The sequence below is a fragment of the Sitophilus oryzae genome, unplaced genomic scaffold (assembly GCF_002938485.1).
Source record: "Sitophilus oryzae breed Bouriz unplaced genomic scaffold, Soryzae_2.0 scaffold_649_pilon_pilon, whole genome shotgun sequence".
Lineage (NCBI taxonomy): Eukaryota > Metazoa > Arthropoda > Insecta > Coleoptera > Curculionidae > Sitophilus > Sitophilus oryzae.
Genome location: NW_022147250.1, coordinates 632,180 through 647,912, shown reverse-complemented (window position 1 = coordinate 647,912; position 15,733 = coordinate 632,180). Strand labels below are relative to the sequence as shown.

Below are 15,733 nucleotides of genomic sequence, written 5' to 3'. Positions count from 1 at the left end.
AGAGGCAGTCACTTCTAAATGAAAAGGAGCGAAATTCAGAGTCTAACTGAGCTCTGCTCTTCCATTTAACTCCTTTTATCACATTTTTAGACAACTTCTTTATTTTTAAGATTTTGTTTGTCAAACATCAACAAAATATTCTTTATGTTTGGACTAAATTTTCTTGAAAATATAGACAAAATTTAAATTCCGTTACAATACGGAAATAAAGAATTTTGGTTTTTCGGGTTCTTAGGCCGTCGTCGGTTAGAATTGCTTCCTAACGTTTCGCTAGCACGAGTGGCTAGCATCTTCAGAGGTGTGTTTGCTCCGACTGCTTACACTAGACTGATCACACGCAGGGTTGCCACAAGAAAATTTTTGATTGTGCAGAACTTGACCATAAAAATGTGTAGCATTGTGTAGGCACTCATGACCAATAATAGTAAACTATCTAATAAGACTAAGAAAAACCAAATATTAAAACATGGTAAAACGAATGGAGTCTCACTTCCATTCGTTTGTATACGTCAATATATTCATTTCCCATTTCATTTCCTCTCGTGCCAGCAAATATTGCAATGACGTCAAAATTTATGTCGCGAAACTAACGATTTTATGGGCAAATTAGACCGGTTAAAAAAGTCTGTATAAAAACTGTAAACAATTCAGGACTATTTAATCGGCCAAATTTGTCCATAGAAACTGCAGTCCTTGCTGATATGAGAGGAAGTGAAATAGAAATTGAATATTATTCACGTATGCCAACGAGTAGAAGTGTGACTGAACTACAGTGACGTAATTGAGGCAGTGAAATTTGGCCAAAGTACGTGTTATGTGTTATTTAAGGAATTAAACAATCCTGTCTATTTACCGTTTTTGACTCGACCAATAGATGGTCCTTGATTCATGACCCAGTTCATACTCTGACATTTTACTGAACACCTGAACACTGATGACGGAAAATGATATTTGTCAGTTCAAAATTTAAAGTTCAGTTGTGGCTTCTTTTAATGTAACTTAGATAACTTAAAAGCAAAAAAAAAACAGCTTTTGTCAGCTAATTTACTGTTCTGGTATTATTTTTTATAAGAAATATGTAAATTCTCACAATGTGTAGCACAGCCGATTGTGGTGTAGCTGTGCAATCATGGAAGAAAATGTGTAGCAAAATACACAATTGTGTAGCTTGTGGCAACCCTGATCACACGCCCCCTCCGCCGACGCATAAATACGCGCTACGCCCGCGCCGACGTGGAGGCATCAGCTGTGGCATCAGTCTAGTGTGAGCAGTCGGAGCAAACACACCCTGAAGATGCTAGCCACTCGTGCTAGCAAAACGTTAGGAAGCAATTCTAACCGATGACGGCCTAACAACCCGAAAAACCAAAATTCTTCAAACGATGACCGCGAAAACCTAAACTACTACAATACGGAAATAGATTGAAGTTTTGTGAGTACAGTGATTATTACTAAACCATATAAATTATATTATAATTCATATGGTTTTGTAACAAATTGCTCGCTAATTTATGGCAAATGCTGAAGCTCTGCAAACGTTAATCAAGCTTTAATCAAAGCACTTGTGTTTGGAATTTTGGGTGTGGCTTAACATGACATGATCGGGCTAAGCCTTAGGCAGATTTCTGAAATATAATACATATTTCCTTGGGCCGCTTTACCCGACCTCTGAGAGCGACCCGAAAGTACAGCGTAATAGACTCTTAATGAACAATCAAATTTAAAAAGAAAATTTCAAATTTCTTTAAGATGACAGTGTTAAGATTAATAGAGATGAATTATAAATTAATTGTCTAGGAGCATTCTAACCTGCAAAATCATCCTCATGGTTGTATCCAATTCCATCGGCGATAAAAGAACAACGTAATAATCTTGTAACAGTGGATGTGCATAAAATTCATTTAAAAAATCCATTATAGTATCGGCATGCAAATTGGTACTGCATACTACGACGTGCTTTTCAGATTGGGCTCGATGAGATGAATACGAACCGCCCAGTTTTTGACGTTCCATCCACGTGAATGCCAGTTGTTCAAACTAAAACAGGAAATTTCAAAAATATAATTATTATATCTGACTGGATTATTTAATTGAATTAAACTTTTTTATATCATATACAGGGTGTTTCAAAAAACTATATGTGCCAGCTCTCGTGGGGACTCCTCATGTAAAAATAATATTTATTTTTTATATCTATGTACAGGGTGTCCCACTAAGAATAGCTCTCGGCTGTATCTCGGAAAGTATTAGCCGTAGGGCCTGCGGAAAAAATATTTCTAGCTAAAAGAGCTATGAGAAATTGCTGGAAATTATTTTCAAGTTTGTAAAACGGCCGCTAGAGGGCGCAACTGCTATAGAAAATAAGAAAATAGAATTTTTACAGAATTTTGCCTAGATAATGGATACTATAAATAATAGTTTTATAATCTTCAGTAAATTTTGGATTTTTTTATTAGAACCATTTTCCCCTATCTACTAAAATAAAGTGGTGGGGAAAGGTTAGATCTATCTTTATTTAAATGTTAGTAACTCCGTACTGGATGATCAGAATCCAACAAACGAGAGCTCGTTTAAAAGAGCGTTTCTTACTCTATATTATACCATAAAAATAATAATAATAAGGGTTTGAACGTAGACGCTAGGGGGCGCTTAAGAAGTCAGCAAAAACCGCATCGTGATATCTTCTTTTAAACCGAAGATATTAGCAAAATTATAATAAATACCAAAAAATAAGCCCCTTAATTACCTTATTTTACAACACGGTATCAGTAGCCGTCTTGATTATGCCCATTCTAACAAAAAATAAGATAGAAACAGTTAGTTTACTTAATACCAAATGTATTAATATCTAATAATTAAGATATTAATAACAGTCAACAAGAAACGATGATTCAGTGAAGTCATGGTAGGCTTTGGAAAAAAGTTGCTTTTGACGTATTAGTATAAACGTCAAATTGTTATTAGATCAACATTTTGATAGTCTTAGCAGCGTTTTTTATCTTAGGATTGCTTTTGTCAAAATGCCAACAACTTCAACTACTTCAAATAATAAGGTTTGTGCAAACCGCACCCTTCTATCTTCACGAATAACGGAGATACAGTATGATTTCAACTAAAATTGGACACCCTGTACAAGGTGAGTGAACGATAGAGTAAAGTCCATTATCTCATTTGTAAAAAATGTCTATACCAATGTGGCGGATTCATCTCTCCAAAAAAATCCTATATGGGTATTTCGCCACTGCACTGCAAGAAAATCTACAAAATAAAATAGTAATTTTTTGTAAACACTTCTGCGTCAAACTTAAACGGACACTACTTGTCAGAAGTTATGTTTACAGTTATACAAATTTGCCTAACAAAGAAAAAAATGCTTAACGTTTCGGAAAGTTTATCTCTTCCGTCATCGGAAGCAAAAAAATACAAAGAATAAAGAAAAAAACTGTTTAAAATATTTAAATTCAACTATTAAAGAACACTTTACTTTTTTAAAACAGATACGTCTACAAGAAACCGTTAGCGTTCTGTTAAAAATAACTTCTTACAAGTAGTGTCCGTTTAGGTTTAATGCAGAAGTGTTTACAAAAAATAACTATTTAATTTTGTAGATTTTCTTGCAGTGCAGTGGCAAAATACCCATATAGATTTTTTTTTGGAGATATTATTTCATTTGTTTCGAGGTTTACAAAAAAATATTGAATATAAAAGTTATAGGAACGGTTAAGATACACATTTTAAAGTTATTATAGAGTATATATGCTTCAAAAAAGTGTGGCGAAATCAACGAAAGCTAAATAGCAAAATCATCAGTACGTAAATCTATTTTCAAAAAAAAAACGATTTTGATAGTTCTCTAAAATAAATTATAGATTTATTTATTTAAGGAAATTTTTAAAGTTTTTTATGATGATTCCAAATACCATATAAGCTATTATTTAATTACATTTATTGGCTGATTAAAACAATATAGATCCGCTTTGGTAAGTTTATATAACAAATTAACAAAAACAAATTTAATAAAAACGTGAATAACGGTTGCTTGAAAGGTAAATATCTATACTTACTTGTGTTGGCAATACTATTAAAGCTACACAAATCATAATAACCATAAATAACTGAGAAGGCCATATATCAGGAACAAAATCCCCATAGCCAACAGTGGAAAATGTTACAACCACATAATATGTAGCTTGAAAAAGATTTAAATGCCGATGTCCAGCTCGCTGAAAATGTTGAATACCACAGACACTAAAATAAAATAAATGCTTTAAAATATTATTTTTTTTCAAACGTCACAAATGTATTAATATTTGCGACGTGATTGGCAATATAAAAAAGTCATTTTAAAACTTAGAGATAAAAGTAAAGCACTTTTACGCATAAGCGCAAAAGTACGAATATATATTAATAGTAAAGATAGTAGAAATATTTTGTGATGTAATTTTTCGCGAGGATGCCGATTCTCTACATCAAACTTTTTTAAAACGTCAATTTTGACAGATACGACAACATCTTGTTTTTTTTTAAATGGAAACCCCCACATATTTTAGCATGGTCCGGTAGACATTTTCTAGCTAATTTCAAAAATATATAGTTTAGTATACTTTGCACTTACCGTTTTCGATATACAGTGCATTTAAAAATGAATTGTTCCAGAATCGTTTTAAGTGTCTCACCCAATTTAAAATTTTCCTCTTTTCTATTTTAAGATAGTAAAAAGATATTTTAATGTAATTTTTCGCGAGGATGCCGATTCTCTACATCAAACTGCTTTAAAACGTCAATTTTGACAGATACGAGGCCATCTCGATTTTTTTTAAATGGAAACCCCTCATATTTTAGCATATTCCGGTAGACAAATTTTAGCTGAAGAATTTAGCCTGATGGTGATTTCCAAACAAAATAAATAACAGTTCAACTAACTCTCATCTTAAAAGAATTATATTTTAGTAGCTAACTTCGGGAGATAATTTCTGACTAAATTTTAAAGTTAATAAATGAATAAATTAATTATTAATTTTGAAGTAGCTTCTTTAAAAAAGTTTGATGTCAGGGCAAGATAACATCACGTATCGGGCTTTGCAGTCACAGAAAAGCTCATGAAAGAAAACGCCTTGCGTGACCATCTTCTGATGCGTGTCGAATACTCGTCAGCGAGTAATGGCAGTATGTATGTATGTATGTACAAGTAAAAAAGTACTGTGGGAAGGGTGTTCATTGGACATACAAATTGTGTGGTATATACAGGGTGTTTCAATATTCCGTGGACATAGAACTACTTCGTATTTTTGGAATCAAAATAAGTCCATTGGACACAATTTACCTCTATACCAAATTGCTTCGTTTGTCCGTTAGAGGGCATCAAATTTTAAAAAAATAAACACATTTTTTCAGATATTTTAAGAGCCGTTATTTGGATTTGAATGAGATTTAGGGTGTCTATGTTTTGCTAAATGCTTTAACATTTGACTTTCACAAAAATCAAGAAAAAGTACGGGAAGGGTGAAAATTACCCCCACCCCTACATCAATTTTAGTATAAGTATTTTCCAACTCAACCGTTGACCGATTTTTTTTAGTAAAATGGTTCTTCTAGTATTTACTAATTTTTTTGTCTCTTGTAAAAAAACGTCACCGCGCATACTTTTTGAGAAAAAAAATACAATTCCTTGTGTGAAGAATTCTCCAAGGTATCCCCAGTAGCACACCATATTGGCGCAACATTGGTTCTATATTGGGAAAGTATTGTATATGAGTCCAATATTAGCAATAATTTACCTAATATTACCTAATATCTATTTAATATCTACCTAATATTGGTAACGTATATGAGTCGTCGTTTTCCCTATATTGTTATATAATATTTATCCAGTATTGTTCCAACACTGATAAAGCACATTTTGCAGTAACTAATATTTATATTTAATATTTACCCAATATTATATATTATACAAGTCATCGTAAAATAAATCCACCTAATAAACCTAACATAACTACTTCTTGGGTTTTCTTGTTAGAATAATAAATAAATATTTAATAAATATTATTTATTAAACTATTGTAGGTAAATTAAATAAGAGTAAACTGGGCCTATAAATTTAAATAAAGTCCATAAACTAATTTCAATTTTGAATATAGCTACTAACTGTCACTAGAAACTTGCCATGACGACACCAGCCCGCTTGGTTGCCATTTTATTGAAAAATTGCTCCTTATTTAAAATCTGAGCTAGATAGGTATAGGAAACCCTAATATAGTTTGAAAGAGCATTTGAATCTGCTTCGATTAGGTTAAAAAATACAGGGTGTTTTACTTGAGATAACGAAGTTATTATGTAAAATACATATTTAAAATTGACCAGCAATTTTTGATACCCCTGTTTACATTAAACAAAGCAATCAAATTTTTCAGTAAAGTTTATTTCTCTGGCTTAAAAGTCAGCATAAGAATTAATTCCGAAAAGCAATGTACAGGGTGTTGACGATCTTTTTTATTACAGCATGCATATTTAAATATATCTAAATATCTCAAAAACCAAAGCTTGTAAACATATTAAACCTTTATAATATATGACTTATTCTGTTTCCAAGAATCCAAAACTGAAATATAATACTTGGTGTTCCATAAGAAAATATATAATAACTTTGGTGTGGATCTTAGTTCTGACATACCCTGTATATTTCAAAATAATTTTAACTAATGCACATATGCACATTGCCTTCCCACATATACCCACAAAATATTTTGTTTCTACATCTTTCCGTTTTCGTATAATTAACCGAGGCGAATGAGATGCGCCACCCTGTATATTGCCCCAATCTGATATATAAATATTGGTTCTTTTTCTAAAGTAAATATTGGGTATATATTAATTTGGCATATTGCGACAATATTTATCTGTAACATTGGATTCATATATAAATATACAATGGGCCATTAAAAAAATCTGTCGTTTCCATCATTGGGTCAATATGTAAATATAATATTTTACCAATATTATTGTGCTACTGGGGATGGAGGCGCATAAAATATATTATTATCTAGTATGTAATCTAGTTGGCGAAAATATGGAATTTTATGTTAGTAGCACAAATTACATTTGCCAATAAGCTTCATAAAAAGCTTAAAAAATTATAAATTTTTGAATTATCTAACGTTCGGGTTTACTTTTGATTGATGCCCTCTAACGGACAAACGAAGCACTTTTGTATAAAGGCAAATTATGTACAATTAACTTATTTTGATTCAAAAAATACGTAGTTGTTCTAGGTCCACGGAATATTGGAACTCGCTGTATATTTTGTAGGTCCGCTTTGAAAAAGTGAATTCTCCAAAAAAAAATCTCAAAAACTATGCAGTGGTGGCGTTTTTTTACAAGAAAGAAAAAATTTAGTAAATACTAGAGGGATCATTTTACGAAAAGAAAATCTGTCGTCGCCGTCGCGCATCGGTAGAGTTGGAAAATATTTATACTAAAATTTATGTAGGGGTGGGGATAGTTTTTACCCTTTCCGTATTCATTTTTGACTTTTGTAAAAGTCAAATGTTAAAGCACTTAGCAAAACATAGACACCCAAAATTTCATTCAAATCGGAATAGCGGTTCTTCTTCTTCTTCTTACAGTGCCATACTCTATACAGAGCGTCGGCTACCTCTCGCATGTACTTGTGATATCAGTGTTTCACAAGTACACGGGAACTACAGTTTATCGCCGAATCGGAACAGCACTATTTATTTGAGAGGCTGTACAAGGCAAATACACTCAAGGTGGTTTGCCATTGCCTTCCTTGAGGTGGCGCATGGCGGCTCGCTGCACTGGTCGCTTTATTTAGATTTGTTTTTTTTTGAGAGGGGAAAAATCTTCGACACCTGCCTGATGTCTGATGGCAGGTAGTGTGGGATTTTTACCCACTAAAAAACCGCCTCTAGTTTCGTTTCTGCCAGTTCAGTGAGGAACCACCGGTAGGTATTACTTCTCACTCTTTGGCTGTTGCCTTAGCTGCCTTGCCTGCTCTCCAGTCTGTTCTTCTGTTTTTGTGAGATTACTTTTTTCGCTATGTCGGAGATAAGTTTCCAGTGCTCTTCGCTTGCCAACATGAGCCTGAGGAAACTATCAGGGGTAATATTTTCTCCTATTTGCACTTCCGTGGTAGTGCGTAGTTTCTGCCATCGGAAGCATTGAAAAAATGTGTGCTTTGCGTCATCAAATCCCCACAGTAGAGGTATTCCGGTGTATCTTCCAGCTTAAATCTACAGAAGTAGGCCTGAAAGCAACCATGTCCAGTCAGTAGCTGACCGAGGTGGTAGTTAACCTCATCATGTATTCTCTCCATCCACAGTATTAGGGTTGGTATGAGGCTTTTAGTCCACTGAGCCACTTCACGCATGGCCTCCCACCTATTTTGCCAACTGTTCAGCGTTTTTTGTCTGGCCTCAGTTTTTGCGCATTTATATGCTCCTATTCCCATGATCCTTTCCTCCACCTGAAGTTCGATTGGAGCTATTCCTGCAATAACCAGTACAGCCTCAGTAGACACAGTACGGAAAGCACAGCACACCCTGATAGCCATTCTTCTCAATACATGTTGACACATGTCCCTATATTTGCGATAGCGCATAGCTCCACCCCACACCGGTGCAGCGTAAAGCAACGTGGAAATAGCAACATTTGCAAGTAGTCGGCGTTTGCCCGATGAAGGTCCTCCTTTGTTCGGCATTAACCAACACAGTGATGTGACGGTCTTCTCCGCCTTTCTAGTAACATATTCGACATGTTTGGTCATTCTAGTCCCTCGGTCGAAAACAACATCAAAATATTTGATGGTCTCCCTGGTACTGATTTCCATGTTTAGAACATCAACCCCAACATGCCTAACCGTCCTCCTGCCTGTGAGCAGTATTGCCTCTGTTTTTTCTGATACCAGTTTTAGCCGTTTCTGCCTGGTCCACTCCGCTATCCTATTGATGGCAAGATTAGTCTTGGTTGTCACTATGGTCTCCGTTGCACCTGTAACCACCACCGCAAGATCATCCGCGAAGGCTAGAAGTCCCACACCCTCTGGCATCTCCAACCTCAGGACACCGTCAAAGTAGATGTTCCACAGTAGCGGACCGATCACCGATCCTTGCGGAACCCCGCAGGTAACCTCCATCCGTCATTCAATGATCAGCTTCCTATCGGACAAGTAGCTTCGTACTAGTCGTATGATATAAGGTGCAACCTTTGTTTGGGTGACCACCTCGTCGATCTGTTTCCAGGCGGCGGAATTGAAGGCATTTTTTATATCTAGGGTTACTAGAAGGCAGAATTTCCTGTTGGCATGTGCAAAGGCCTGAGCTGCCCTCGCATTGTCTAGTATTCATTGCAAGCATTGCTGCCACTGTAGATCTGCCCTTGCAAAATCCAAACTGGGTGTCGGCGATCCCTCCCATAGCTTCTATCTCTTGGCTGAGTCTGCTCTTCAATAGATGTTCGAAGACTTTCCCGAAGCAGTTCAGCAGACACAATGGCCGGTATGTAGTGGTCGATTGGTCAGCTTTGCGGGGTTTCTCAAGTAGTACTAGCCGAGCTACTTTTCAGATTTTCGGAAATTCACCCAACTGTAATTGATAGTTTAGGTTCTCAACACAATTTTCCGGTATAATTCCTATTGCGCATTTCACAATTTAGGGAGGGATGTTGTCTGGGCCAGGTGCCTTCTTGGTCTTAAGCTGTTTTACGGCGACGTCTAGTTCTTCTCTAGTCAAGAGTGGAACGCGCTGGACTTCGATATCCGACCAGACTATTCTTTGCTGTTTGGGGAAGAGCTTATTTGCTTCCCGCATCATGACTTCCTCAGGCACTGTGGTCTGCGCTCTTAGTTTCAGTCCTTTCGTTATAATTTGAAACCCCATGCCCCACACATCATTTTCAACTTCCCGCGTGACACACGCCCAAGCCTCTCGTTTCGCTCTTCTAATAGCATTTTTGAGATCATTTATTTTCTGTTTATATGCATTCTGCACGGCTTCTCTCTCGTCTGTCCTATTTTCGGCTCTCCTATTCGCTCTAGTTACTGTTCTTTTTATGGCTAGACACTCCTTCCTGATTTCAGCAATCTCTGGTGACCACCAATATACTGCTTTTCTATTTTTCCTTGGTTTGGACCTCTTCTGAAGAGTTGCATTGCATGCGTCAGTGACATGTTTTGTTAGGTCTTCTTGTGTGAGGTGCCTTTCTCCCATTTCCTGTACCTTCTTGATTAGTATTTTTGAGAAATGCTCCAACCCGACATTGTCTAACTTCCAGCCTCTCCGTGTTGTAATTGCTCCTATAGGTTTGTTTGAATTGCGTTTTTCTATCCGATAAAAGATGTAATTGTGGTCAGATAGGCTTTCCTGCTCTGACACTCTCCAGTCTCTTACTGTGTTAGTTATTCTACTTGATGTAAGCGTGATGTCTAAGTGTGACATGGCGTTACCTCTCTGGAAGGTTGGTGTGGATCCTGTATTTAGTACTACAAGGTCATGTGATGCAGCCCATTCTTTCAACAAGGTTCCTCTCCGATCATTTGATAGTGATCCCCATAAGTCTGATTTGGCATTGAAGTCTCCCGCGATTAAACATCTCTCCCAGCATGAACCGATGATGCAATCAAGTTCATAGAAAAATGTCTCGTATGAATCTATAGTTATATTTGGTGATACATAGCAGCTAACAAGTATTAATCCCGTGCATTCTACCCAAACAAAGCCCCTGTGATCTCAATTCCTGATCGCAAAATTCCTATAGCTGCATCTAAGTTGCTGTCTAGGTACCACCTGCTTTTCTCGACCAGGATCTTATTCGGCTCACTAGCAAGTAGGATGTCGATTTTGTCTGTTGCTACCGTTTGCATTAGAAGATCATGGGCTGGTCTTCGTCGTCCCAGGTTGATTTGTAGGAAACTAGCCATTTTTTGGCACGGTGAATGTCTTCCCTTTCATACTGGCCACTTTTCTATATTCCGGGCACCGCATCGAGCGCGGGCTATGTCCAGACGTTTTGCAGACCACACAGTAGGCTCCGTTAGTACAGTTTCTCTGTAAATGTCCTTCTTCGCCGCACTTCACGCAGCACTTAGATCTATCTGGCCCTTTGCATTCTCTTCCTATGTGTCCTACTCCCAAACATCGGTGGCAGTTGTCCTACTACCAAACATCGGTGGCAGTTAGTCATTTTCACCCTTTCCATTAATCTGCATACTATAAGGCCTATTCGAATTATTTGTTCTATAAGCTTAGTTCCAATTTCTGCATTGGTGACAACTGTCGCGTTCTGAGTTGAGACGTAGCTTGGACGGAGGTTACTAACTATTATTTGTCCCTTCAGTCCTTCTTTGTCTGCAAAGTTCTTCACAACACTTTCGATCTCTTCTTTACTTGTTATGGCGTCAATACCCTTCAAATGGATTATCATGCGGGAATCCTTTGCTCCCAGTGCTCTGACGGCTGCCTCGCCATTTGTACCGTTAGAATACCTGCTATACTCTCAGCAGTGCCTTCTGAGCCATCTGTTGTAAGGAGCAGGTCTCCTTTCTTGGTGGTTCTAGCTGCGCGAATCATTCCTCCTAGGTCGCTGGTTTGTACCTTATCCTTTACAATCCTGAGCAAATCCGCGTATGAGCGATCCCCTCGCTCCATAACCACTAGCTCGTTTGGTTTTTTGATTGTTTTTTTACCTTATTTGGACCTCTGTGGTGCCTGCAGGGCGCTTTGCTGGCGATTCTAGATACAGGATGACTTTGAGGTTGCTGGATTTCAAAGCAGACTCAACAGTTTTGCGGCAATAGGACTGGGGCCATTGTTTCTGGACTATGACGTGTAGTTTTGACTTGCTCCTTCGTTCTGCTTCTCTCGCCAGATACTATATAGCTCGATAGATACTATATAGCTCGCCAGATACTATATAGCTTCTTTGTTGCCAGATACAGCTCATAGAGGCCATCTTCATTTTCTTTGCGATCGTCGCGTCGGTCCCCACCAAAAAGGTACATTTATTTTCTTCCTGGGGATTACTGTTCTCTTCTAATATCATCTTACTGTTACTCTCTATGCATGCTATTTTCTCTGGGTCTGGTTTATTATCCATGGCTAGTGTTCGTATTTCCGGTACGAGCTCAGCCACCTTGCGGATCACCTTCGACTTGGCTGCAATATTTGGGTCCAGGAATATTGCAATGTCGGTTTGCTTCGTTACATCGTTTGCGCCACTTTTGCTTAGAATTGTATGGGTGTAGCATTCATCTTCCCAATCTTGATCTAGAAGAACTTCCAAGGTCGTTCTGTCTAACTCCTCCTTGATTGCTCCAGCGACTTCTCGCTTTGTCAACTTTGGGATGTCTGGATTGGATTCCATTATTTGGGTCTCGGCTCTCAACAAGTCAGTTTGCGTTTGTGCTTTGAGATATTGGTTGTGCGACTTTTTAGCTTTTTTGGATTTGTCTCTGTTTTGTTCAGAAGACCTTGCAAAGCCTTTTGTACTTCACAGCCTGTCAGTTTCTGTAAGCCTCAGGAGCTTTGAAGAAATTTCTCTTATCTCCTTTTTGGTGTTCGAGCTCTCATTTACCGTTCGGCTGAGTGTTTTGGCATTTAGCTCCAACTTGTGGACAATGTCCCGAATAAGTTCTCCTGTATTTTGATTGCTCTTAGGAAAAAGGGGACCATCAGTTCGTTTCCTTTTCGCCGGTGTTTGTCGATCTATATCCGTTGGGCTGAGGTCAGGTACGGACCATGAGCGCCTTGGAGGTGTTCTTGAAAGCGAGCTCCGTCTTTCAAACGGGTTAGCCTGCTGTTTAGCAGTTTCCTGAGTCTTCGTACCGATTGTTTTTTAATCCAGTATAACATTTTGATTTTCCATGGTCTAGTATGACACAGCGTATCGTGTGCAGAGGGGCGCGGCGGGCCGAAATAGCTGAGAACGGGTATACCCTCGGACTGCTTCCTACCCCAGTTCCCTGAGGCCCAGCCTTCGTTTTCCCCGTCCCGGTAAACTCGGACGGACGAGGACTTGCCCGGGGCAATGTGAAGTCCGACCTTCACATCCAATGCACACTCTCTGATCAAGGTCCGAAGGTACTAAGGCGGTACTTAGTACTCCCAGCGCGGCCACAGCATGAAACGATCTTTGAGGAAGAGGGTAGGTAGGGATACCCTTTGCTAAGAGCAAAGGGTTGGAGGTAGAAAGGAATTCAAGGAAGGTTGTTTATTTAAATAAATAAAGCGACCAAGTGTAGCAATGCCAGTCCCTGAGGGTAGCTTTATTTAGATAAATCAATAAGTTTATTTAAATAAATAAAGCGACCGTAGTGACTGAGGATCGAACCCAGTACCATCCCATCTCTCGCACCGCACATCGACACACTAACTGCTTGCGCTACGGCCGGCCAACGGTTCTTAAAATATCTGAAAAATGTGTTTAATTTTTCAAGTTTGATGTTCTCTAGCGGACAAACCAAGCATTTTTGTGTAGAGGTAATTTTTTCGAATGAACTTATTTTGATTCCAACAATACATAGTAGTTCTATGTCCACGGAATATTGGAACACCCTGTACAAAAAAAATAAATAAATACCTAGTGTTAATTTTAGTTTTCAGTTTCAATGGTGAAATACACTGACGTGACGTTTTCAGTCATAAGCCAATCAGAAAGTTATTTACTTTATTATATACCATTAAAATTGATATACTAAACCAATATTTCAAATTTGATCTTCACATCTATTTGTCATAAATGCGAAAATCACCACATCATCTAATTGTTGTTATTAAAATCTAAATAAATATTTTTATATATAAATACCTAGTAAATACGAGGCACACTAAAGTTGCTGACAATATAGTTAGTTGTTGTGACAATGCCGATTGCGATTTTTGCATTGCTCTATGAAGATCATTCTGAAACATTTATATATATTTTTTTACATATTGGGTACATATATGGTATCCATCTATATACTTACAAACATATTTTCTAAAGATTGCTTAGCCAACCAACAATTTAAAAATACAGGTATAAACATTGTTCGTAAAGGGGAGTAAAAAATCTGCAAAACACATTGTTTTTAACGAAGTGTTAGTTCAAATATATTGTGGTACTTACGGTAAATGTAAATGGTACAGTATTAACGATTTCTAATATGAAGTGAAACGATAGTAGTTGCTGCCATATATTACCCTATAACAAAAATTAATGATAATAAATTTTAGAAAAAAAAAACAGTTTATTGCAAACTTTACTTTTTTTATAAATAAGTGTTTTCTATAATAAATGTTCCATATCGTCGGTGAAATGTGATAAACTGCTAACTCCATTATTCCTAATTTTACAGGAGAGCAAAAAAACGGTACAGAAAATATGTACACATGTAGGAAGTATTTTCATGCGTTAATATGATAAAGAAATAAGCATTTTATTTGCTGGGGAACAATAAAACTCAATATTTTGTGTTACTTAATTTTTTTCAGTCACAATAGGGAGATAGCAGATATTCGTCTTGCAGAAATAAGAAATAAAATTATATTTCTGGAGATAGCAACCTTTATTTTTTGAAATTTTGAAAATGGAATTGAATATTACCCAAACTTTTAGATCTAGAAATCAATTAAATTTAAAAAATATGATATTCATAACCATATATTTATAATATCGTCGGTCTAGAAGCAAAACATACAAGTCCAAAAAGGAATAAATTTTTAATACATTTTTAAAGGACTCAAGTAGCAGCATTTTGGACTTAATGAATATGAAAATAAATTAAAAATTAAACTTATAATTCTTAGAAGATATGGTAGAATCCTTCCATGCTTATCTCCTATTTTTTTACAACGGTAGTAGACCGAGCTTGGAAAACAGTGCGGTCATTACAGGATGAAAACAGCGCGATTTTACTAAATTTGTATTACTTTTCTCCTTATTTTTATAATTTTTATAAAGATTATGTATCATTTACGTGGAAAAACGTTGAAAAAAATAAAAATGACGATTGTACAAGTAAGTAATGTTATTTAAACTATTTATAGCACCCCGATGAATTGCTCGTATATAGAGAATTTCGTTTTTCCCCTTACCCTTTACGGATACCCCGTATTTACAGAACGGATCGACGCAGGGTCGGACTGGCCATATTATATACAGGGCGAAACTACTGGAGATAGAGAGTCGGTTAAACGGTTTTGTAGGGTTATAGATTGCAGTTTTGTAGGGTCATAAATATGCGCCTTTCAGATTTTTGAAAAAGTTCATGGCTTACTAGATATTTAGAAAAAAACAAATTTCGGCTATTTTAAAAATTGTCTCTAATTCCATTATAAGCTATTTTAGACAAAAAGTTTTCAGAAAAAAGTTGTAGATAATCACATCCCTAATGAGATTGTGTCCTCCGTTTTTTTTCTAAAGCCTGTCATTTTTGACATTTGACACAAACATATGTTTTTTTAAATGGAAACCATAGTTGGCCATGACTTTATAAAAAGTGCCATTTTTTAAGCTTTTCAGCGATATAACCTATAATATGTTTTCTTCGAAAAATTATCGAGTTATAGCCAATTCTTATCATTTTTAAATAATTTCACTTAGTTAGCCATGGAAACAATCGTCTTTGCTCTTATAAATGTGAAGCTGTCACATCCAAACTTTGTAAATTAAAGTAAACAAAAATTGTAAATATGAATTTTTCAAATGAAGAAAAGCATGTAAGATTATTGGTTCAACTTTT

General features: G+C 36.6%; 1 protein-coding gene across 1 annotated transcript in view; it reads right to left on the bottom strand.

The window, feature by feature from the left end:
• LOC115887866 (potassium channel subfamily T member 2) overlaps positions 1–15,733 on the bottom strand; it is a 314,018-nt gene that overhangs the window by 159,357 nt on the left and 138,928 nt on the right. Inside the window, exons 5-9 of the mRNA XM_030907381.1 lie at positions 14,119–14,193; positions 13,979–14,062; positions 13,819–13,913; positions 4,065–4,248; positions 1,810–2,037 (exon numbers count right to left, since the gene is read on the bottom strand). Coding sequence (XP_030763241.1) covers positions 1,810–2,037; positions 4,065–4,248; positions 13,819–13,913; positions 13,979–14,062; positions 14,119–14,193 — 666 coding nt within the window. The remainder of the gene's footprint in view (positions 1–1,809; positions 2,038–4,064; positions 4,249–13,818; positions 13,914–13,978; positions 14,063–14,118; positions 14,194–15,733) is intronic.